This window comes from Ambystoma mexicanum, chromosome 3p (assembly GCF_040938575.1).
Source record: "Ambystoma mexicanum isolate Mex_15411 chromosome 3p, UKY_AmexF1_1, whole genome shotgun sequence".
Classification (NCBI taxonomy): domain Eukaryota; kingdom Metazoa; phylum Chordata; class Amphibia; order Caudata; family Ambystomatidae; genus Ambystoma; species Ambystoma mexicanum.
In genome coordinates this window covers 842,062,492-842,087,428 of record NC_090925.1, presented here as the reverse complement: position 1 = coordinate 842,087,428, position 24,937 = coordinate 842,062,492, and the positions used below count along the sequence as shown (strand labels likewise).

Here is a 24,937-nt window from a genome sequence, read left to right as displayed (position 1 = left end):
AAATAGTAGCAGCTCTGAGTCTGAGGGCGAATGGATTGGTGCAGCGGAAAAAGAAGGCTGCCAAACCAAAAGCGAACTCTGGTAAAAGACCCCATTCGACAAATAAAAGCCATTAGAAACTTCATGACCCTTTACCACAAAAATGCCAAGTACCCGGTCTGGGAGCATCTGGGGCTGTATGACCAGATGATGACGTCATTTGGTATCAAAAATTACCATAATGTCATGGAGTTTGCTAAGTGGACATTCTCCCCAGAATACTCGAGCTTCTTTGCTGGGCTGGAGGATCAAAATCATTCAAGATGGTCTAACAACAAGGTGGCCATCTTGAAACACTTCTCCGTGCACTGGAACCCCCAGGAGGCTCGCAAGGTGGCCTACAACCAGCAGTGCGGAGAGGATAAGGCACCAAGAGAGTTTTTGCAAGAATTAAAGCGGGCATTTGCCCAAACCTCTAGATGAGTGCGCACAGATAATAGGGAGTTCATTAATACCTATGTTCATACCCCCCCTAAATACATCATGACACAACTGGTTAGGAACTTCCATGATGGAATGACTCTGGAGAGGGTAATAGAACAGGCTACCCGGATCTATGAAGTCCAAAAGCCTGTGGAAAATAAAAATTCCCCCAAAAATCCCAAACCAGCCAACACCCCCGCTGCTACCAAGGTGGCGGAGGTGAAGAATACCCCTAGTTTGGACCTAGACCTCAGGCCATCATAAAGCTGGACATCAGCCCTTGAAGTCTTGGGCTAATCCAAACAAAATTCTCCCTCTTGACGTCAGAGCTAAAACCAGACCTCTTCTATAGGTGGGGGCAGAGTTAAGGGGGAGTTTCACAATCATTGAACAGAATAGGCGATATGCTCTTTAGGGCATAACTTGGTAAATATTAATCACACACGATTCATGTTCGGATTTCTGAAAAGCTGTCAGTGAGCCAACATTTTGGTGACATCAACATACCAGAAGTTAGGAGGATAAGCCTAGTTGTTGTCTCTGTATAAGCGTGAGAACCATGCAAGTTTGAGGAAATGTGTCAAATACTATTCATATTCCGCCCACCGAATGCCATATTTTTTATTAATATAGTTCGGGCATAAATGAGAAAATACTGTAGCTTTGCACCAATAGATCACGCAGACATCAAACATGGTTCATGCGATTCCCTAAAAAATATAGTATTCAAATTTGCTGACGTATGTGTCATAATATGATGAGAAAGGGCATTTGTCATACAGTGAGATTTCCATGTGCAGAAATCAGACCCTTGTTTAAGTTAGATGATGGATGGGGTATCCTCCCTTGGCTTCCCAAAACATTTCCACATTCTTTGCACCTATCGGCCCACAGATGGGAGGGAACCCTTGACCACTGCCCTATCAATTCTGCGAGAACTACGACAAATCTGTGATGTCATTTGCCATATAAATAGGTCACTCCTCCTCAAATCAAGACTTTCCCTACCAAATCCAAGGTATGCAGCTGACCAAATCTGGAACCATCCTTGCGGAGAAGGGCCTAAATCTTGGAGTGAAGCCAGGGGGTGGAGTAGCTGACTTTGGAGGAAAGAGAGAAGCCTTGACTGACCCCTTAATTGTCCCAGCAGTGAGGTCCTGGTGCCCCCTTAATGTTGATCAAACCTTTCCCTTGTAAGTATATACACATCCCCAGCAAAAGATTAAGTAAGCCCTATATTCTTCAGCCCTGCCATAGGGAAAACCCCATTGAAAATCCTTTATTTGTGTGAGTAATTCAGTCATTTTCCTATTGAAAAATATTTTACTTGCCCGTGCATTGTAGTAATTGTTCCCATTGAAAATCTTTTTTTGCAGGGCATTTCTATCATTTCCCATTGAAGAAACTCCATTTGCTTGTGTAAATCCCTAGTATATTTTTTTCAGTAAATCAATTACTTTCCACATTATTTCACAGGATCGAGAGAGTTAGAATTTGAAACAAACTCTCTCCTCCCAGTGTCTTCTGAGTCATTATAGTATTAAAGCCTTTCCCCAAAGAATTAAACCCATTGCGAGCTAAAAACAAATGTGTCCATGTGTTTAAAAGGTGTTTTAACAAACGAAGTTCTATGTGCATCTGCCATTTTAAGCCCAAACCGTTTTTACTAGTGTGAGTAATCCCTTTGCCAAGAGCCTAACCGTTATGTGCCTCGGTCATTTTAACTGAAAAACGTTTTCCTATACGAGTTCCCCATTGCTTAAAGCGTGTCTATCATTTGCAGCCTTAGTAAAAACTAGTGTCATTTTTTTTTTGTGTTCCTCTAAATTTCGCTTAACCTGCCTAAAACCATGTTTTCTAGTCTATCCCTCTTCCCCTACTAAATTTTGATAACGGATTTGAGTTACAATTGCATTCCCTTTTTATTTGTTCATATGTTGCATGTACTAAAATCGAGTTTCCTATTATGTGCTAGCTAGTCTGTTCTGGAGCCCTATTTGTCTCCTAAAAGCAAGCAGCATGTAATACCCTTGTGTGCTGTCCCATTGAGTTGTCCTAATAAAGTAAAAACCCAGTTACCTGGTGCGCAGAAAAACAAATTGTCCCATTCATTGCTGTTCCCATATTGTTTCAGAAAACCACACTCAAAAATCTGATTTTAACCTGGTATACCCAGTCCTTGCCAACGCCTTGCATCCCAAGCTGACAAGCCTAGTGGAGGTCTGGCGGGGGGAGGGGGAGGGTTGGTGGCACTCAAGAATCTTTTGTGTGTGCATGCACTTTCGTGTGGGTTGCATTCATTTACATGGTGTTTTGAAGTGTTGATTGTAGTGGTAAAATCAGTCAAGCAAATATGTGTTCCATCCACGTTTGAATTGTCTTAGCGTGTCATTTGACTAAGAATACTCTGAAGTTTGTGTTGCCGCCCCTTGGTGGTCATTGCAACTGTTTATTAAATGTTCCATTAAATCACAAATTAATAAAATATTAATTAGCAACAAACCGGCCTGGTTCCTGGTCTACTGATCATGGGGTGCTTGAGGAGGTTGGGTGCGAGACGGGCTGGAGGCCTCCTTAAAAGAATCGGATTGTAAAAATAAAAAGCGTTTTTATTGTGCGTCTCATTCATTTTCAAGGGAAAGATATCCCTGATTTGCTTGTGCTGCATAATATATCGTGACAGGTGTTTGATTCAGGCTTAGGAGGTATTTTGTCGAATCTGTTTTGCTCCAGTTTGTTTTTCCTCTAACTCGATTTAGCTGCAAATATATGCAGGAGGGACCCCCTCAATCAGGGCCGGCCTTAAGGCAGGGTGGGCCGAGCGACTGTCCGGAGCGCCATGCCAGCTCGGGGGAGTCTTTCAAGGGCTCCCCTGAGCTGGCCTAGTGGGAGAAGGCGTGGCAGGCGTCCTTTTGTTATTAAATGCACCTGAGGCATCAGGGTGCATTTAATAACACGTCAGAATGGTTTTGCTGATGCAAAGCCACTCCAACGTGGGAGCGAGGGGGTTTTCATTCGAATAGGGCGCTCATGCATTAGCATGAAAGTTCTGTTCCCGTGATTAACTCCCTGACAGGCGCGGGAGCTAGGAGTTGGAAATAATTGTGGGGCTCCTGCCCCTCGTCCACCCCTGACCCTCCCTGTGTTGACCGAGGGGGGCACATGGGGAGGGAGGGGGTGCCAATTTGCCCAGGGTGCTGCTGCTCTCCAAGCCCGGCCCTGCCAGCAATCCACCCTGACCACTCCCTATATTTATACTCACAACCCCCCCACATATATTTGTAGTCAATTTCGTAAAAAAACGCCGACCAAACCGAATTCGAACAATTGTACTGTGCAGTAATCTGCCATTCCCGGTGTTGTGCAACTTGATTTGGTTCATGCGGGTCTGTGCTTAGTCTTGCTTCTGGTAGCTGTGTTTGGTGAAGAGTATTAAGAGATGCGATGAGATGTGATGTCAGTTAGAGAGGGATGCCGAGTAGGTTACCAGAGTACAGATTAGGTACCAAATACTAGCCTAACACCCAAGGTTATCGAGGAGCAGATACTAATGGGGAGGAGGGGCTGAGTAACTGCATGGACCCACGAACACGTCACAAACTAAATTGTCTTTTGCTGCATACATTATAGGTGTTAGTAAAACCCACCTCAATAATTCTCATCCTTTTAATTGGGCTAGAGAAGGGAATAAAATGGCAGGGTACAACCCATGACTTGCAGTTCATACACAGCTTTCGGCAGCAGGCACATTATCCCTCTTGGTTACCTTGCCCAGTGCTGGGAGGAGGCCCATCGCTTGACAGCACTGTGTTGGCATTTCCTATGAATGGCTGAGGGGGGAGAGGAAGGGGTGTGAGACAGCGCTGGTCGCTTGTTGGTCGCCTGTAAGTGGCTCGTTTCCTTGGAAGGAGCCCGTCTGCCCTGGGATAGGTCAAGGAGGCGGGGCATTTTCTGGAAAGAAGTCCGTCCGTGTTGGGGAATTTCAAAGGAATGGCGAGGGGTGGGTGAAAGGGGACGGAGTCCTTGCCAAGTTCAGGGGAGGGATTACATGTCAGGGAGCGAGAGAGAGAGAGAGAGAATGCGAGGAGGGAGGAGGGTTTGATTAAAGAGTCACAAGGGGAGGAGAGTTGGTGAGGAGCGAGGTCTGGGCTTGCAGGAGCAGCATGGAGATACTAACAGGTAAATCCTTTTACTTGCTCCCTTTTTCTGGAAATGTCATTTTAAGCCGGGCTTCTTCTTGAAGCGCCGGCGTGTGGGGGTTTCGAGTGATGAGGCTGCCCTAACTTTTACACAGTTTGGTCCGGGACGCTTTCCCCTAAGTCCACGGAACCGGCGGCTCTCGTTTCTCATCACCTGCCGCTGGAGCCGTGGGGAGCAGCTGTATCCAGGGAAACGGGTCTGCCTGGCGGCTAAATAATTCACCGATTCACCGGGCGGCCCGAAATGAAACCCACGCGCCGACGCAGCAGGCCAGGCACAAACAAAATGAAACTCCGCGCTCCCCTCGTCCGAAAAACGCTTGGCAGATCATGGCGTCTTCCGCGCAAGCTGCGGCTAAGTACCTCAGCGAAGGTGGAACAGGCTCGAGCATGACAGATAGACCTGTGCAGCGAAGGAGGGGCACAGACGTACCAAGGGTGTAAAACAGGGTTGCAGTGGACATAGCAGACGATGATTTCAGAAAATGTCATCAGCACATTTCCCACCGTGCACGGGCATGCGCGCTCACTTGCCCCGTCCCATCTTGGAGATAGCCTTCACCATATTGACAGGCAGGATCCGACTAGGTCACAAAATCAGTCAAGCCACCAAAGGAAAAGTGGCCCACCTTAAAATGTATTACTTTCCAGAACAGACTGACTACTACCCAAGCAGGCGTTTTTGGTAACAAATTTACAAAACAGTTAATTGATTTTTTTTTTATAATGTGCTTGGTGACGGGCTTCTAGCCGCTAAGTGCGGGACCGATCCGTGCTGCTCAGTGATGTCTTTTATGACGAGTGTGTCGCCCCTGAGCTATCCTTCCTGCCCAATGTATTTGAAAACATATTTGCTTAGTAACATTGGTTAAAACAAGTGTAGTAACGTATAAAACTGTCCCTCTTTAGCCAAAAAAGTGGTCCATTCTGGCCCCAAAAAGGGACCCATACTCGAATCATGGGCTGGCACTTTGGGCTCTGCCGAATGGCCCTTTAGGCAGTGCTTTAAATGGGAAAAAAAAAGAAGTGCAGGTACTCGCCAAACTAGGTTTTAAGTGGGGCAGGGCCCATAAGGGTCTGCCAAAATAGGAGTCCATTCAGGCCTCAAAAAAGGGACCCATACTCGGATCATGAGCTGGCACTTTGGGCACTGCTTAATGGTCCTTTGGGCAGTGATTTAAATGGGAAAAAAAGAAGTGCCAATCTAGGCTTTAAGTGGGCCAGGGCCTGTAAGGCTCTGAAGGTCGCTTTTAAGCGAGAGCTCGGCCGAGGCACATTGACCCGTTTCAGTTCATCTCGCACTGTGCCACACTCCATTTGTTTAACTTTCTTTGCGACTCTTGCTTGTGAGAAATCCTTCTCCATTTGTCCATTGCTATGTGTCTCTCCCCCCACCCACTTCAGTCATACTCTCACACACTCTTTAACGGTCTGTGTACGTCTGTATTTTTTTCTGAGCCTGGCCTTTGGAGCATGCTGTGCCGACACATCTCGGTGATTGCAACAAACATCTCAGTATAACAGTTTACTGTTAAGTAATTAACTTTACATTTGATTCTGTTAGCCCAATGCAACCATCTCTCAAATACGCTCATCAATCACAGACTGGTTCTGTCCTGTTCGGTACCAGTATTGTGATGTAAGAAAGATGATCGGCTTTGAGAACTCCCAATTTGTGCAGACAATGAATGCATAGTGAAATTAAATTATTTGCCATGGATCACACAATATTAGCAGTAAATCTGGGATTCTTTCACGCAAACGTCCAGCCCGTTGTTATGCATTCTGTTAGAAAAATTTGAATAGCCATATAAAATGACTTACTTTTTTGCGAGTCAATCTAGCACACTTCATAGACGTTAAGAAAGCTTCAAAACAGCACGTTTAATATTGCCCTGGTTTGATTGTCTAATTATTTATAAGGAAACTCGCGAAATTGTTGGGTTTTCAGTCAGAAAGTTTTATCACAGAGCCAATTACATAAACATTTGCATATTAGATAAAGCACTGCCAATAACAAAGAACAGTGTTAAAACAATTGCTCAGGCTTTCCAAATCAATCCTTGCTCCATGTAAAAACTGTTAACGACCAAGTAGCCAAATGGTTGTCCACGCTTGGTGTGCTGACAGCTCGAGGCTGTATGTTTATCCCTCCTTAAGGAGACATTGGGCCTCATTCTGAGGTGCGCGCAAAGGGATACCGGGCACCGCTAATGACACCGGTGCCAGTAATCCCTTTGCGCCCTATTCCGAGGTCCCTTAGCGGGTCCCAGGCGTTATTGACACCTTCCCCCTTCCCAGTGAGCCCTATGGGGGCTCAAATGGGAATGGGGAATGGCTTTTACAATGGGGATTTACCGGTCCTGCCAAGGACGGACTGGACTGGTAAATCCCCATTGAACGAGGGCGGACACGGTCCCGTTATTGGTGCTAGTCATGCCACTAATAGCGTCATGACCAGCACCAACCTCGTAATGAGGCCCACTGGGCCTCATTATAAGTATGGTGCTAAGGCAACAAAGGTGCTGGTAGCGCTACCGTCACCGTTGCTACCGTACCGCCATACTACGAGCTGTGCTCACGGGTGCCTGTCAGCCCGCCAGGTCTGACCTGGTGGGCAGTGTGGCACCCGCGAGCCCAGCAAGTCGGATTCACCGGCACCATTGTAAACGGTGCTGGTGCATCCGACGTCCCCATTCCCGTTGAGCCCTATGAGGCTCAAATGGGAATGGGGATGTACCGGTCACCAGAGCCGGCCTTAGGGCCGCCAGGGTGCCATTAGCCCCCAACACGCCAGCTCGGGGGAGTCTTTCAAGGGCTCCCCCGAACTGGCGTTGTGGGAGAAGTCGCAGCAGGTGGCCTTTTACTGTGAAATGTACCTGCGGCGGCGGGTGCATTTAAATGCGCCCCTCCGCAATGGGCACTTTTCATAAGAAAAGGCGCCATCAGCCCCCCACCACGCCAGCTCGGGGGGAGTCTTTCAAGGGCTTCCCCAAGCTGGCATGGTGGCACGCGCCTCATTGTCATTAAATCAACCCGCGGCGGCGGACTCATTCAATGCCAATGGGGTGCTAACGCGCCCTATTTGACCTCCTCGCCAGAGTGAGGAGGTTAAAAAAAAAACGTTGGCCATCCTGGCAATGCCCCCTTTCGCCCCACCCCCTGTTAACCAAGGGCGCGCGGTGGGCCATGGGGGGCGCCATTTCGCCCAGGGCGTTGCTGCCCTTAAGGCCGCCCCTGCCGGTCACGGCTACCGCAAAAGGGCAATTACCGGGTCCGGCTAGGCCGGAATAGCTCAGTAATTGCCCATTCACAGATGTCAGACCCGGATGCGAGTTTGGAGGTAGCCTTGCCAGTTTTACCAGCAAGGCTACCACCAACCTCGTAATGAGGCCCATTCTGGACACTGCTGCTGGGGGAGAGAGGAGGAGGCAGAAAGTGCAGCTTTGAAAGGCTGCAGGAGTTCAGCTCGTTATTGCGATCAAGATAAGTGACATGCTTTCATTTTTAGCTTGTCGTGCAGTTGGGTACCAGTAGTGCCTTTTTGGCCATGAAAAGTGCAGGTACCCATTTTCTCAAAAAATAAGAAGTGCAGGTACTGAGGGCCGGGTAGGACCGGCCCATTTAAAGCACTGCCTATTGGCCCATCCGAACAGTGCAGCTATGTCCAGGGCCTAACTATGCACACGCCGCACCATTGACAAGAGCCGCCTGTCTCACTCGCAGAAGAAGGAGAGAAGGGAGCAATACAATGACAATGGTTGCCCAAACACAATCTCACGCACCCCCGCACCCACGGAAGCCTGACGCAAAGAACTTGTGGGGAATCAGATCGACACTACGAACTTGCATCAGAAACATTTTCTCATTCGCTTTTGACTTTTGTAAGGCCTGAGACAGACAGTACTCCAATATAAATGGCAACGAACGTGTGTGTGGATAAACATACTCTGGCAAGGGTTGGGGCAAGAAAGCAGATATGCCATACATGATATCCTCTTTAAGGTCGTGAGCAGTGCACGGCAGGGTGGCGGGGCTGTGATGCCTTAGGCAGCCATAATTGCCCGATTTCTATTTGTTATGTGTAGAATTGCAGCCATCGCATCCCTCCAACTGAATATTTTTTCAGGGGCGTTGTATTTTTTTTTTATTGACGCACATTAGTATTTGGCTTTACTGGGCGGCCATTTGCATGGTCTCTGGGTGTTCTAGTGGACCTGAGAGGGGAGTGCGCTAGATTTCTCGTAAATCTTCTGTTTTTTTAATTATGTGCTTTGATATGATCAAAGCACACCATTTCAAAACAGCTTCCCACAGACAGGGGTAACCGACTTCTGTCAGCTTGCCTAACTTGAAAATGGCGGCCGCATTTACCCTCGCATGTGTCCAATGTTGTGGTGGGGCTGGGGCCCACTTAAAGCACTGGTTCTAGCGTATTGTGGAAGAATCTGAGCCCACGTGATCGGTGGAGATTGTATGACGTTTCAACACGTTCGTCTGAAGATTGATTCTCTGCTGCGTTTCCGGTCATGTGATATTGAATGCAGTGCTGGACTGGGAACTAAAAAAGGCCCTGGAAATAATTACTGGGACCAAAAGAGATTTACGTGATACATAGCAATCTCATTCCATAATTTGTCCATTTCCCAAAGATATAAATTAAACAATGTGGCCGCCAAATGACATCCTTGTTTAACCCCTGTTTCGGTATAAAAGTTCAAAGTGGCCCCATATGACACGTTTTCAGCAAGCCCAATGCTTTTCCTATGAGAACATTTGAAAATACCACAGAAATGAGGCCCAGGGTGCAGAGGCCCACCGGGAAATCTCCAGAGTTCCCTATAGGCCAGTCCACCCCTGATTGAATGTCTTGTCTTGCTGATACTTCACTGCGAACCCTTTGACCTCTCAGATACATGTCCCATACCGCTCCCCCTGATGTGAATATGGTCATTCAAAGTGTCCATCACTGCTGTAGGTGCAATAGATTTGGATGAGGTCTCCTTGTGGGGTAGATTTTACCTTCCGTCGTGGCCCGGTTCTGAGCTTGTGATAAAAGTCATGAAGCAAGCAGACATTCTCCCTGCAACACCATTCTGAAGGGGGGGGGTCGAGGGGTTGGAGGGGAGATGTGCTTTCCAAAAGCAAAAGCTGCTAAAATCTCTCGTTGAGGGAGAAACATGTGCACCAGGAACACTGCAAGCATTTTTTAGGACTGCCAATTTTCTAATCTGAGTAAAAGTCCTTAAGCTTTCAGCAAATTAGAAAATGGCGCTGCCGTCTGGGAAATGCTATTTTTATAAAGGGAAAACATGTGCAATAGAGGTGCACAGCACCCACGGGTGCTGTATTTTAACTCCTGTTTTTTGGCATGCAAAAGCAGGGCTCTGCCAGTAGAATTCTCTCTCAGTCCCTGTCTTTTTGATGGTTACCAGGGCCGTTGTCGGGGCGTAAATTAGGCACAAGCAAAAGCTGATACTTTCATGTCCCTGCACCACATTCCTTCTTTGTTAGAATGTGGTGCATCTAAGAAAAGTGTTCCTCATTCATGGTAGAACACTTTTCTATTACTGCATGCACCTCAGAATCGGGCCCTCAGTCCCGTGCAAGGATGTCTTTTAGCAACTGCATTACCTCCACGTCCACTCTTCCTCGTCACAGTACTTACTTCATGAGGCACCTGCCTCCGACACAGGACCTTCTTCTATTTCTTTAAATCTCTATAACTCCTCCCCCACATCCATGTCACTCAGTTTTAATTTTTCCTGCCTCCGGCAGGTTGGACTTTTTCTTCCCGGTGCGGGGCACCGGGGAGCACCGATTGCTGGCCCCCTGGGGGGGGCTGTGTGGCGGGGCCCTCGGCTCCCTCAGGTGCGGCGCTGCTCCTGGGCCCCCTGCGGGGCTTGGGGTCACAGTTGAGCTGGATTGCCTCGCTCGGTTCTTTGCTGGGCTCCGGACCGCAGCATGAGCATTGTGTCCCGGGTCCTGCACGGCCCCGGGAAGGTAAGGAGAGGGGAGGACTGGGCTTGATGTTTTTCCCCTCTCCTCCTGTTTTGGCCGTCTTGATTCGACTTGGCAGTATGGGCTAGCCTCCCCTTTTGTTGTGAGGCCTCTCTGCTTCTTGTCGTGGGGTGACAGTGGCAGAGAGTCTTTGGGAGTGCGGGGGCTCTGTTCTGTCGCAGGCATGTCACATACCACCTGCTCCTCAGACACACGGCCCAGGATGCACCGGATGTTAGCTGCATTATCTGGGGGAAGGTAAGGAGAGGGGAGGACTGTGCTTGATATTTTTCCCCTCTCCTGCTGGTATGGCCATCTTGACTCCTTCGAAAGGCCGTTACCTCGTGCTCTGTGTACACATCTTTATTGGAAATTATGGCAAGCACTTGGCAGTATGGGCTAGCCTTCCCTTTTTGTTGTGAGGCCTCTCTGCTTCTTGTCGTTGGGTGTCTGTGACAGAGTATTTGAAAGTGTGGGGGCTCTGTACTGTCACAGGCATGTCACATAGCACCCGCTCCTCAGACACACACAGCCCAGGATGCACCGGATGTTGGCTGCATTCCTTGCGTGCTGCCTGTGAATACGGCGCAGATTTGGACACGTCTGCAAGCGGCCGGAAGGGTACCAGCCTGGCATAGTCTACACTTCGGGTTCGAGTATCAGCGGTGCTGACTCGGTCCTTCAACCTTCCTAGACCGACGCATTGGAACGATCTAGAGCATGGGGCTACCAGCTACTGGATACATGGCTCAAGCCACCTCTCAGTCATGTGGCGTGTTAGTGGTGTGTTTGGGTCTGTGCTAGCTATGGACGCAGACTCCTTGTCCTGTCCTCTTCCTCTAAACTGCGCGAGGGAAAGTCAGAGTTGATTTGCTTTTCCCTTGTCCGGCATGGGATTATGGAAAATGCATCATGGAAGTACCGGCCATGCAGGGGGTTCCCAGTGTCTCTTCTTTTAGGGCCTAGGTCCTCCGGTGCCGACGTGTTGCTTTCACGCCTCCTCTCAGACTTGTGGGAAGTGATAGGGCACATGGTGGCACATGTCTGTGCTTAGAGGGGTTCTCAGAGCCCCTGGTGCCGGTGGAGGGGGATGTCACTTCAGTGGGTTTTCCAGTATAGGCATACCTCAGGTAGGGGGTTGCCTTTGATGTCGGCTATCCGGGATGGATTGCTATGCCCCGCTTTGTGACAGTACTCTGCCCTTTTGACGCCAGCCTGGTGGCTCCTCTGTCAGCTGAGGGGGCCATAGTCTGCTGGACTTCTGGGCTGTCCAGTATCTTCCTTTTGATAGGTCAGATCTCTTTGTGGGCTGACAAGCATGCTGTTATATTGTGGCGCAGGCCTGCTTCAACGTCCTGTGATTTCCCTCTGGTGCAAGTGCAGTGACTGGCTGTTTTCCCTGGCTCCTCGTCTCTATCTTCTCGGAGGTGTATGGGACCGGTGGGGTTCGGCTTCCTGGGTAATGGGCTCCTTCTGGAGGGGGTATCAGTTGCCGTTCCTGTCTCCTCCTGTCCAGGTTTGCATGGTTAGGACTTTGGTACCCAGCTCACGGTCCAAGTAGTTGGCAATGGGATCCGTTCTCTCCGAACGGTTGTTGTGGGTTACCGTCTTGCCCGTTCCTCTCCCTGTTCAGGGTCAAGTTTTCTACTTGCGGGTGTTCCTGGTCCCTATGCCTTCTAGGATGTGTCACCTGCTTATGGGTCTCAAGACCCTGCACTGCTTGTCCGGACGTCTGGGGAGAGCGTACTCTGGATGTTGTGCAGGGGGGGCGCTTGCTGGCTGTTCTGGGCTGGGTTCTCAGAAGGCAGTATGTCTCGGCTCGCCTGTTGCTGAAGTTACGGGGCACGTGGCGTCTTGCATGTTTTCCAGTTCCTTGAGCCCGTCTTCGGTTACGTCTCCTGGTGTCTTATACTCTCTCCCACTGGCTCCCGACATCTCAGCTTTCGTAGTTTTGTTTTCAGTGTCCCCAGCGCTGCGAGTGTCCCTGTTATGGTGGCGGGGGGTTTCAGGTCTACAGGCTGAGGTGTGCTTGGTCCTTCCTCCTGTGGCCTCTCCTACTACCAACACCAGCAGAAAGGGTCTACATTGGGGGACCTCTCAGCTCAAGGGTTGTGAGATCTGGGGAGAGCCGGCGATCATCCAATTGGCAAGAGTTGTGCCATTGTCCAAGCTCTGGTGTACTTCGAGGAGTTGCTGGACGGTCGGCGGTTTTTGGTCCGATCGGACAATACAACGGCCTTGGCATATGTCAACTGCAAAAGGGGTTCGGGCCACTCCTTGAATGCTCTGGCAGCGCTGATAGGCACCTGGGAGGACTCTCATCTGGTGTCTCTGGTGGCCTCACGTATCAGAAGGGTGGACAATGTTCAAGCGGATCTTCTCAGACGCCGGTTTTCACTCCTCTGCGGAACTGGTCCTGTTGGCCCAGGTCTTTGCGGTGACCTGTGTCAGATTAGGGTCCCTGGTTCTAGACCTGTTTGCATCCCCGGCCTCAGCAGAAGTTCCCCTCTTCTGCTCTAGGTTTCAGGCTGAGGGGATTGGGGGATGGACGCCCTCTCTGTACAGTGGCCTTGGGGTTTTCCTTTATGCCTTTCCGCCTATTCCCCTTCTGCCCCGGGTGGTTTGGCGCATCAGAGTGTCCAGGGTGACTGTGTTGTTGTTAGCTCCATTCTGGTCCCGCCGGAGTTGGCTCCCCTCTCTGTTGGAGCTTCGGTCCTAGGAACCTTGGCTGGTTCCGAAGTGGCCGTGTCCCCTTCAAGGGGATCTGCGGTTGGAATTCCACCAGATGCAATGGGCGGTGTGGCTATTGCTCAGTCTAGGTTGTTATCTCAGGGGTTCTCAGATCCTGTAGTTGGGTTCAAATGGATGCTCTTAGACCCTCCATTCTGAAGGTGTTAGGCAGACTCTGGGGCCATTTCCGAGACTGGTATGGGCGGTCTGGGATCCCTCCCCTGCGTTCTGGCCTCTGCTATCCTTCAGTTCCTCCAGGAGGGGTTTTGACAGGGGCCTGGCAGTTTTTCCAGGCTTCGCTCTCAGTGGGCCTCCATGAAATTACTTTTGGGGGACTCTGACGGTCACTTGGATGGGGAGGTGTTGGTGGGGAAATTGATCCAGGGTTTTTCTTCTTCCCGTCCTTGTGCTGATAAAGGGCTTTCCTCTTGGGATCTCCCTCTTGTATTACGGTTCCTTCACAAGCCTCCTTTTGAGCCCATTTCCGAGATTGATATCGAACATCTTACACTGAAATCTGCTTTTCTTATTGCCCTCACTTCTGCCCGCAGGCTTGGGGAGATTGGGGCTCTCTTATGTCACGCTCCTTTCCTGAGGGTGCTACCAGACTCGGTGGTGCCGGGGTGTGGTCCGATGTTTCTCCCTTCAGTTGTCTCTCGGTTTTCACACCTCTCAGGGTCTGGTTCTCCCTGACTTCTTTCATGATCCAAGAACGCCTGAGGAGATGGCTTGGCTTAAGATTGATGTCCGACGGGACGCGTTGGAGTATTTGGCTTGGTTTGCTTTTTCCACCAATCTGATAGTCTTCTGATTGCTTGTGGTCCGGCTGGGGCTGGGCATTACGCATCTGTGGTTTCCATTTTCCGGTGGTTCCGGGTTGTGATCTCTAGGGCCTATGTGGCTTCTGGCCTGCCTGTGCCTGCGCACAATCAGGAGCGGTCTGCCAGGGGTTTGGCGGCTTCCTGGGCCGATGCAAGGAGGGTTTTTCTCTGCAAGAGATTTGTATGGCTCCCGCCTTGGCTGGTCTAGGCATTTTCATCAACCGCTACGGGTTGAGTTTCTCACACTCGGGGGTTGGTTCCTTCGTGGTTGGAGTTTTGTCTGTGGGGATGTGATTTAAGAGTTATTGTGGGTGTGTTTTGCTGCACTGTTTTTGGCTCTGTGTCTCATTGGGACCTTTTCCCCGTTGCTGCTTTGGTATACCTCATGAAGTAAGTACTGGGACGAGGAAGAGTGGACGTGGAGGTAATGCTCTGATTACTTACCGGTAATCTTCATTACTCCTAGTCCTACTCTTCCTCGTCACAGTACTGACGACCCTCCTCACCCTCCCTCCGGGGAAGGTCCCATGCTCCGGCTTGGTAATATGAAACTGAGTGACATGGATGTGGGGGAGGAGTTATAAAGATTTAAAGAAATAGAAGAAGGTCCTGTGTCGGAGGCAGGTGCCTCATGAAGTAAGTACTGTGACGAGGAAGAGTAGGACTAGGAGTAATGAAGATTACCGGTAAGTAATCAGAGCATTCGTTTTGGTGAATGTTTCCCTCTGCTTCTGTTGCATTTTTAAAACTAGCAAACAGCTCTCAGGATTGTTAGCATTCTGATCTTTGGCCCTGGTGTGGGTCCAAGGAGGATTTACTTATGTGCGAGCCATGAGCCCTTTCATCTAGGTTAACGCGGTGGTCCCCATAGTACAGTTGTTTGTCACTCTTTGGGCTGATATGCTTTGCTGGATTGCTTGTGGCAGTTTGTGCCATTCGATAAGGCTAGTTGCATGGCTTCCTTAATCACCCTGTTTGCTCGTTCGACTGTTTCTCCTGGGGTGATAAAACAAGTAAATGTATGTTGATATTGGCAGCATTTTCCCCGGTTCACAGTCCTTACTTTTTGGTGAGGTAAAGTCTCTCTTCCTGAGACAGATCACAGTTAGTATTGTTTTTTGAAAATGGTAAAAAGACAACTAAGAACTCCCAAAACTCTCCTTTTTTAAAAAAAATAATAAAACCTGTGATCAGCCCCCATTTATTTGGTGCCACAACCCCTGAGCTCCTCCAAACCCAAATCCTCTTCCTTGAACAAGCAATCTTCAGAAGTAGAAGGACTGGACTAAGCACAGCGGGTGCTTGAGAATCACGGCTTGCAACACAGAAGAATGGAATCAGAGTAAGAAGGATGAATGGGTTATTTGCTGAGTTAATCTACTTTGTAAACGGCTCTCTGGCTTTTACATTGAAGTTCTGGCATTGCTGCGATATGTTTTAATGCCATTTTGGCATGTATTTGGGTATCGCGTTGGCACTAAGAGCATCCTACATAGAACAGCCAGTCAGAGAAGGCAGACTCATTTCTGGGTGCCTTCACAGAGTTGCAAGGATTAGGCGAGTAGCGATGGGCTTGGTGATGGAGTGGGAGTAGGGTGTGATGACACATGGCGCCAATATGACATGCTATACATTTAGGCATTAGACCAGAGATGATAGCAATATATTCTTATATGTTTACCTCATGTTTGGATGGGCAGAGAGTTTGCAGGAAGGGCATGGTAATCGCAGACAGAGCTTCAGCCTGGGCTACATGCTTCAGCTGACTGGCCGGCTTTAAGATCAGGTGGAAGAGAATTGCAGGTGTGGGGTAAAGGCAATGAAGCAAGGGGGATGCACAGAGCGGGCGGTGGGACAGAGGGGGCGAGAGCAGGAGAGTAGCAGTACATTTGTTCAGCCAGAAAGCAAGGGGATAGGATGGGGTGGTTTTGAAACAAGGAGCAGACATTTCAAAGGGGAGCAATTCTGCATAGAGAAACACTTTCCGCTGGGGGTGCGGGGGGGACTAGTGTTTTGTTTTACCCAGTGTGGTTGTCTTCTAAAACCGGAGAGGGATGAATCTCACAAACACCACCATTTATTGTCCCCTTTTGTCCTGCTCTTTTAATTGTGGTGTTCGCTTCATTTTCCCCTTCCTTTCAGTTTTTATTGTGCCAAAAGAGCAAATTTCACCTTCGGCCTCCACCGTCACAGTTGTGTGTTAAATTCACCATATTGTTATTTTTTGGAAAATTGTTCTTTTTTGCCTCAAGAGGCTGTTTTTAATTCTGGCTATTACATGGCACCAAAGTGCCACCTATAAGCTGAAACTGTTGCATTGGGGTGCAGACAAGAGGGAGATGGAATGTGAGGAAGGACACACACACAGCTTGTGTGGGGGCTGTTTTGTTATTTACCCACCTATGGACTGCTCATGGCCTTGCTAATCCCTATAGTTATTGCCACCCACTACCTGCCCCTGCGTACCAAAAACAGATCCTCCTGGGAGCTTTTTGAGCGAGCTATATCAAGCAGTAACATCAAATATTGTGCTACGATGCATTCCAGTGTTCTTTCAAAGGAATCTTTGCAGAGTTAATGGTTTAACTGCACCTATACATGCACTTCTGGGGTAATACAAATGTCTTAACCAACTGTGCCTTAAGCCACTTGATTTATAAGCAGTATGCTGTACTTGCACCAAATCCCTGTTAAAAACAAGCACTGGCAAAGTCAACAGTTTTGGCTTGTGTATAGGTATTAGGCATTTTCCAGGCACTGTTTTTATAGCCCTCGGCACTCCCACACAATTTTGCAGATGTTACCATCTCATGGCTAGGTAGTACCATTAATGCAGTGTCCTGCAATTGCCTACCATATGAGTATACAAAAGTTCTTAGCCTAGGAAAACTAACAGATGAAACTTCAGATTACGTCCATGACATTACGGCTATATCATTTTCCTACATCCCTTGCCTTCCCCCGGCATCTCCTTTCACACAAAAATAATTTCACCTTTTTTTACTCTTGCACTCTTGAACTAGGCCTCTGAATTAAGATTGGCTTGGCAGTCCCAGAAGTACAAGCCGGGAAAAATCAGTTGTAGTAATTTAAATAGATGCTGCAGACATATTAAGCTGGTAACTCTACCAAGATTAAAAGCGAAGTGATATATAGCAAGCAGACACCTAATAATGGTATGGTTGATACAGATGTAAGTCTATTAAAAAGTAAACTTGGGTACGGGGAGGTAGCACTACCCTGACACGGAGTAGGATACAATCACAAAAAATACAAGATGGTGCCCGAATAGACTCGGGATGCTGCACTCCTATGTGCTGAAAATCATCCAGTAAATATTATAGAAATTAGTACAATTATTGTGACAAATAAATTCATAAATGAAAAATTCAGTAGATCCAATTCTGTATGAAATTCTTCTTTATATTTTCAAAATGAATGGCACAGCGCGTTTCGGGAGCAACACTTCCCTTCGTCAGGTGCAGTAGATCTAGAATACAACATTATTTACAATTAATTAAAGTTTTTGACAATGAGGATAGTCCTCTCATGCAACATCATAATGATCATGTGATCATACAAGTGTGGGTTTTACAGGCGAAAAATGAAAAATTCCTCAAGATTACAATTTCAATAGAACCATATGCAACTTGTGAGTTCATGCCAGTGGAAACGCACTGACAGTGGAAATAAAGCTGACTACTCAATTCAATGGTGAATAGTATGGTGAGAAGTGTGAAGTAAATCGAAGTGCGTGAGTAGACAGTAAAGAGCAAAAGAGCTGTGAAAGTAAAGTACCCACATCGCCTTATAAAGTATAAATCATGTCTAAGCCTGAATTACACAGGTACACCCAGGAGCTATTCTCCACCCTCCACTCGATGTGACTCACTGGCATACATTAGACTTACCTACTTATTGCCTCAGGCAACATTATACACATTTAGGCTTAGACATGATTTATACTTTTTAAGGCAATATGGGTACTTTACTTTCACCACGCCTTTACTCTTAACGGTCTACTACCGCACTTCGATTTACTTCTCACTTCTCACCATACTATTCACCACTGAATTGAGTAGTCAGCTTTATTTCCACTATCTGTGCGTTTCCACGGGCATGAACTCACGAGTTGCATATGGTTCTATTGAAATTGTAATCTTGAGGAATTTTTTCGCCTGTAAGACCCACAATATAATACATGATCGTTATGATGTTGAATAAGATGACTAGCCTCATTGTCAAGAACTTTGATTAATTGTAAATAATGTTGTATTCTAGATCTACTGCACCTGACGCAGGGAAGTGTTGCTCCCGAAACGCGTTGTGACTTTCATTTTGAAAAAATAAAGAAGAATTTCATACAGAATTGGTTCTATTGAATCTTTCATTCATAAATATATTCGTCACAATAATTGTACTAATTTCTATACTATTCACTGGCTGATTTTCAGCACATAGGTGTGCAAGACGGGAGTGCCCGAGTCTATTCGGACACCATCTTGTATTTTTTTTTTTTTTTAACTCTACCAAGATAGACTGAGCATGGTCTCCCCTCACACATCCAACACGACCCGATATTTAATTTATAGCCCACCAAAACTGCTTTGGAACCAAATTAATTGTGCTATCTCAACACCTATATCTATTTTCAAACTTTCTTCAGAAGACACTCCCATATACGATGGACTAGCACACATCCATCCTTACACAAAACAATTTCATTTTGACCAAATATCCGTCTTTTCTGCCAGGTCTTTGCAGTAAATTTCTCAGTTTTGCTCACTATTCCTCAAGCAGACCAAGGGCTGAAGGACCCTAGGCGGGGGGCACAATACGCCACGGAAAATGAGCAGGGACTCCAAAACTACTATGGTGGTGCTTTGGCACAGTATAAAAGCAGAGTAACGTGACAGAACGTATACACAGGCACGATAGTGTTTGATTCCATTTTTGTTCTAGTAATGTTGTCATGGCATCCGAATTGAACTGCACCCGATTGTCCAATACCAGTATGTTGGGACAACCGTCCCTACGGAAAGCAACGTTAATGGTGTTAATTGTGATGGTCTGTAGGAAATGCACCTCAACCCACTTTGAGGCATAGTCCACGAGAAGTAGTGCATATCTTTGGTGAATTGGCATGTGTTGCAGGGCATCAATACAGTCTATGCCAGTCTTTTGCAATGGGACTCCTGACCATATTATTGAGGTCATGGGTGGTGTATGTGGTACTAGATCTTCGTAGCCTTCTCGACATGTGGTATACGAAGCGATATGCCTCTCCATGTTGCTGTAAATGCTGGGCCACCTGTATTTTCCACAGAATCAATGCTTTGACATTGTGTTATCTGCATCCTTCATGTACTAACTACAATATAGTACTGATTAGTGGTGTTGGCGAAATTAATTTGTCGTTCCTCTGAAGCAATCCATCTTCTTCCATGAGCACCTTACTGAATGGCCATGTTCACTGCCAAATATCTTTCTTAGATGGCCAAATTTGCTTGGTGTATGTTTGGCAATAGGTACGAATCTGTGACTGGGTTGGCATTAAGACTGCGAAGATCCTTGCAAAGAGACTATGCCCTCCATGTTTGTTTTGTGGACCAAGGTCTGAGCAACTCTACTGCTACAAAGAGTTCAATGAAGTTTTCTTGTAGCAACTTGTCAAGTAGTGTCTTGAGGTCTGCACGTACTGTCAGACGAACAAGGCGTACTTTCTGCTTAACCAATGTGGTTCCTGGCTTTTTGATGACTTTGCGCGCCTATTACTCAGCGTGTCTTGTTGCCTTCCGTAATATCTTTTGACGGCTTGCGAGAAGGTCTGGTACTGTCCTCCGCTGAACTGAGTAGACCTGCTCTGTGAAACACGGATCCAATTTTATCTGCACTCACTCTGGTCCTTATTTTGGGGAACCCGCGTCCCCTGCACACTGTTTGTGGCTCAATAAATAAGCTCACCCTTTTAGATAAAGCTAACCCTAATGTTGGGTAGCCGTTAAGTACTTTTCTACACAGTTAGTTCAAAACAACTTGACAGTATTTGTATTGCAATTATTTAAATTCAAAGTAATAATTAATTACAAAATTATTTTCTTCAGGTGTGCGCTTTTCTTGCTCAACGCGTTTCGAGATTATATATCTCTTCTTCAGGGGCTGTTTTTAGACATACATCCCATATGCCAAGGCTGTAGTTTTCGCCACTGCACCTGAAACATCTAGAACAAATTAACTTTTAAATCTGACAACACAACCTACATTTTAGTACACAAAATACTTGAGTCAAGGGAGTACAAGGTATTCCAGGAATACTCACTTCTGGTACTTCCATATAAGGACTGCTGGTCCTTTGTTAGACATAGAGATTTTTACTGCGGCCATTCAGTCTTTGAAGCAATTTTGGTACATTTGTAGGCTAGTGGGTTAATTTTCTGCCCCCCCATAAACACCAGGCGAAATGTGAGGTGAGTCTAGTTTATCTTTGCGATTTGGGAGCAACCTGGAGCATCTTTCTTGTGGTCTAATCATATTGTCAGACCAAGAATCTGCAAGAGGTCCAGTCACTGTTCCATCAATCTTGACATCACAAAACTGTTTGCATCCACTGTCCCCTTTATCACAGACGCAGAGGGCCTCATTACAAGTTTGGTGGAATTTTGGTGGTAAATCTGCCAAAATACCATTAAACGGATTTACTGTTAGCACCAGTTGGTCTGATGTGATTACCGCCGGATTACAAATGGTGGTAGTTGGTGTTAGTCCCCATTATTGGAGTCCATAGGACTCTAGGGGGATCTTGGAGGAATTACCACAGGCAGTAATTCTGCTTATTTTTGCCTATTTCTTTTTGTTTTTGTTTTGGGGGTTGGTATGGTGGCAGATTTTCCTCCAGCTTTTAACTGAAAATCCTCCACGTCACTGCCAAAGTTGTAGTGCAGTAATGCAGCGGTAACAGAATTACCTCTATTTTACCATCTTTTTTCAACTGCACCGCCTTACCTAAGGAGGCCCATAGAACCAGAGTTTCGAGTGTTCAATTAGTTCCTTGTCTTCTGATGTTTTCTGCACTTCTGCAACCACACCGTTTAGAATCGTACATTGTGGCAGAATGGCCTATCTTGTGGCACTAGTTGAACTCTTTGCTGGTAGCAGGCCAAGTGGTTACGCCCACCACTGGGGAACCTTTCACATGTGCGCTCTCTTCGCCTGGGATCTGCCTGGCGTCTGCGTTGGTTGTGCTCTGTGGCGTCTCGATCTGCACCAGGCCTCCCTAGCGTTGGGCTTCTATGTTTCACAATGCACACTTTATCCTAAATGTGAGGGTGCTTTACTTCTCTAATGGAACTCAAAGATATCTTCATGGTTTTTGCTATTGTGACTGCTGCTGCCAATGTGGGGGTCTTTATTCAGCCATAGGGCCTCTTGAGTCTTTGAATCATAACAGTGCACTATGCCTTGGTTTCTTGTGAGGTGATCAACCCTATTCCCGAAAGCGCACATGCTAGCTAGCTCTTAAGTGCCAAGGACGAGTATGCTTGTCCTTTTTCCATAGACTTGTATAATAGCCTGGCAGTTAAGGGGTTAAGAACTGTGACAAACCCGTCTATGGAAGGTTATGGTCTTTGCACCATGTGTAGAATTGTCATCACTCTAAAACTATGTTGGGTGCCTTGCCAAATGCGTGCTTCAGCCATGCTAGTGCTTCTGAAAATGCATCTTCGGGTCCAAAGCCATCAGGTTTCGTGCCAGTTCTGCTGGCGCAGACTGCCTTTGGCCTCGTTGCTGTCAGGAGCGCACAGGGCAATAGATATGTCAGAGTGCACACTGTAGTTCTGGGGCGACTCAGAAGGTAACACTTGGCATATAACAGAAACAGGGTACATACCAAGCTGATCTTTTTGGAGATGGGAAGTCACGGGTACTGTAGATGCAGGAGCGGGCTGAAAGCAAAGTGAAGCAGAGAGAAAGAGGCAGGCAAATCTACTGGGTAACACGGATTGGTCAGAATAAATGGTTTACTGGAATATGATGAGAGGTTTCCATGAAATTAGGGAAAGCCCGTGGGATCGGTACAAGCAGATTACTGTTAACAATCCTGCAGCAACGTTACGGGTATGGTGTGCTGATGAGATGGTTGTACTCTGTGTAAAGGTAAAGCTGGAGAACATATTCTGAGACAGGAAAGACTCAAACTAACTAAACTAAGGCGACCAAAGTCTTTCCCTTATCTGATCTTAATGGAGACCAACCCAGGAGTCACACTGTATGAATCCTCTGAGACAGAGCGGAGACACAACAGTGGACCAATGTGTAATCAAGACGGAAACGCAGAGTGGATAGAAATAACCAATTACAGGATAGGCAGAGAAAAGAAGCAAAGAGCAGAAACTGTAGACAGAGGCTGTAGGCAGGGACTTGGGCAAGGAAAGTTGCCACACGTAAACGTGGAAACCTAGCGTTCTAGGAATATCATAAGTCGAAGCTTTAGTCATAGGAAAGGTAGCTGGTCACTGCCAACTTAGCGAATACGTGATTCATGACACTCAGTACACTAGTGGCAGACAAGAAAAGACGTTGCTGCAAGCACGTGGTTCAGGAAACTAAGTACACTAAAAAGCAGGTACTTTGACTATGGACAAGGGTCTTAGCAAGTAAAGCATGAAACTTAGATTGCAAAGCGACATGGGGAAGGGGCAGCTTTGCCAGAAACAAGCCTGTAAACTGTGTGGGTGGGCTGTGGGGGAGGTCTGCACACAGAAAAACAAGATTTGAGGAAAGGCAAAAAGGCAGCTCAAATACTTTCAGAGAAAGGGATTAGTTTTAACAGCAAACAAGACAGAAACTGCAAAGCAGCGATGGCAGGTAGGATTTAGTAACCAAAAGCAAGATGGCATGGAAGGTTCAAAAGCTGCACAAAGCAGGAATTCCAGGTAAAGGCCGTTGATAGAACACTGGGTAAACCTCAGAGTGAAGCCCTCCCAGCCCACAACCCTGATTGCAGCCTGGAGCAGCTGTGTCCAATTTAGCCCAGTCCAGGCTTCAGTAGCTTGCAGCAGTGGATTGTTATTAAGGTCTCTCTCTCTTTGTAGCCTCGCCTGCAGGTGCATGTAACAGGTGAATGCAAACAGGGTCTCTCCAACTTATAGCAGTTTGTTGCAAGTGAATGTATTTAGTATGCCCCTCCCCCCCCCCCCCCCCCAGACCTTTGCCTTTTTTGGACAGCATACATATACCAAAATGCATCAGATTGTTTAACCCAAAACCCGGAATGGAACATGAAAGCAGTTTGGTCCAAAAATGCTATGAACAAAGTCTGTGAATGGGTGCATGCAGTGGTACTGAGTGGCAGGTGGGTAGATTCCTAACAATTGCCCAGGGCGTTGCGGAGCAATGCAGCTTTACTCTCAGGAGAAAATCCAGTCCCATTGATGGCTTCCAGTTAAGTTTGTAACTGTGCATGCCACTTGAGCCATGGATTTGGTGGTTCCCCTGGAGACTGAAGGAAAACGGGTGGAGAAACACCTTGCATTTGATGGACTGCGTGGGTTAAATACAGAGGTGGTGTCAGACAGTACCTCTCTGCGGATGCTTGTGATGTGGGCTGAGGTAGAGTTCCAAGACATCCAAGCCACTTGAAGCCACTGTGGAGATGTTACTATGTAGGCCAGGTTGCAAATAACACCTCTGTGCTGTTTACTCTGCTTTTATTTTTAACATATATTCTTATCACCGGCACCCAGTGAGTGTTTGCCGGGGTTAAGGTGTCGAACACGGCGTGCTCGCACTGCTTTATTTGTCTCCCACTGGCATCCCCCCTCACTTGCCTCCATCCACGTCATGTCACCACCCCATAGTGAGAGATTTCCACCTGTACGGTAACGTGGCATGGAGAAGTGGAGCGGCCCTTAAAGGGGACTGATGCTACAATGTCCCCATTCAAACCTCCAGCAGCAACCCAATCTCTGCCCGAATTTACTCTTTTATCGGAAAACTCTACTGACGATGGGTTTTCTTATCAATATGAGGTCGCTCAGCCATGGTCTTCTACTCCTGGTACGATGTGTTGACCTTCTTCGGAAGTGTGTCACACTCAGTCCGTCGTTGCTTTCCTCTTTAGTCGATGTTCTCGTTCTTGTGCACCTGCTGCACCCAATCACATGTTAAGAACGTCCTCGAATTGCACAGGCTCAGGAGTAACCTTGTTGATACCTGCTGCATTGTTAAGATCTTGGTTAATCTGTATCTCTCCACCGTTTAATACCGGTTCTAGGTCAAATGTTCGAATGCAAATGATCGAATGACAAAAGGCTCAAGTCAATTTGACCGAAAAAAAGGGTCGATTTTTTTTTTTTTTTTGGGGGGCCCCTTAGCCCCAAACCCGCGTTTTTGGTGTTAAAAGACCCTTTTTTAACCTATACTAAAGCAAAAAAAATAAACCATTTTAAAAACAATTCGACCTTTTTGTTTTCGGTCAAATTGACTCGACCCTTTGATCATTCGATCATTTTGGTGTCGAACATTTGACCGGACACCTTTTAATACCTTATACACATTCCTTTCTTCTTCCGGCCAGCACCAAAACCCCAATGCAGACTCAGCATATCATTGTGCCAGCAGCCATTTTGCTTGTAGTCTCATAATAAATGTCCAAACCAAAAGTGAAAACTGAAGCAACATAAAATGGAGGAATATGATAGAAGAAATTGAAAACAGTGGAAAAGA

General features: G+C 47.1%; 1 protein-coding gene across 1 annotated transcript in view; it reads left to right on the top strand.

Moving 5' to 3' along the window:
- The first annotated feature begins 4,486 nt into the window (after positions 1-4,486).
- CTF1 (cardiotrophin 1) overlaps positions 4,487-24,937 on the top strand; it is a 213,969-nt gene continuing 193,518 nt past the window's right edge. Inside the window, exon 1 of the mRNA XM_069651945.1 lies at positions 4,487-4,641. Within this exon, the coding sequence (XP_069508046.1) occupies positions 4,626-4,641 (16 nt within the window). The 5' untranslated portion in view covers positions 4,487-4,625. The remainder of the gene's footprint in view (positions 4,642-24,937) is intronic.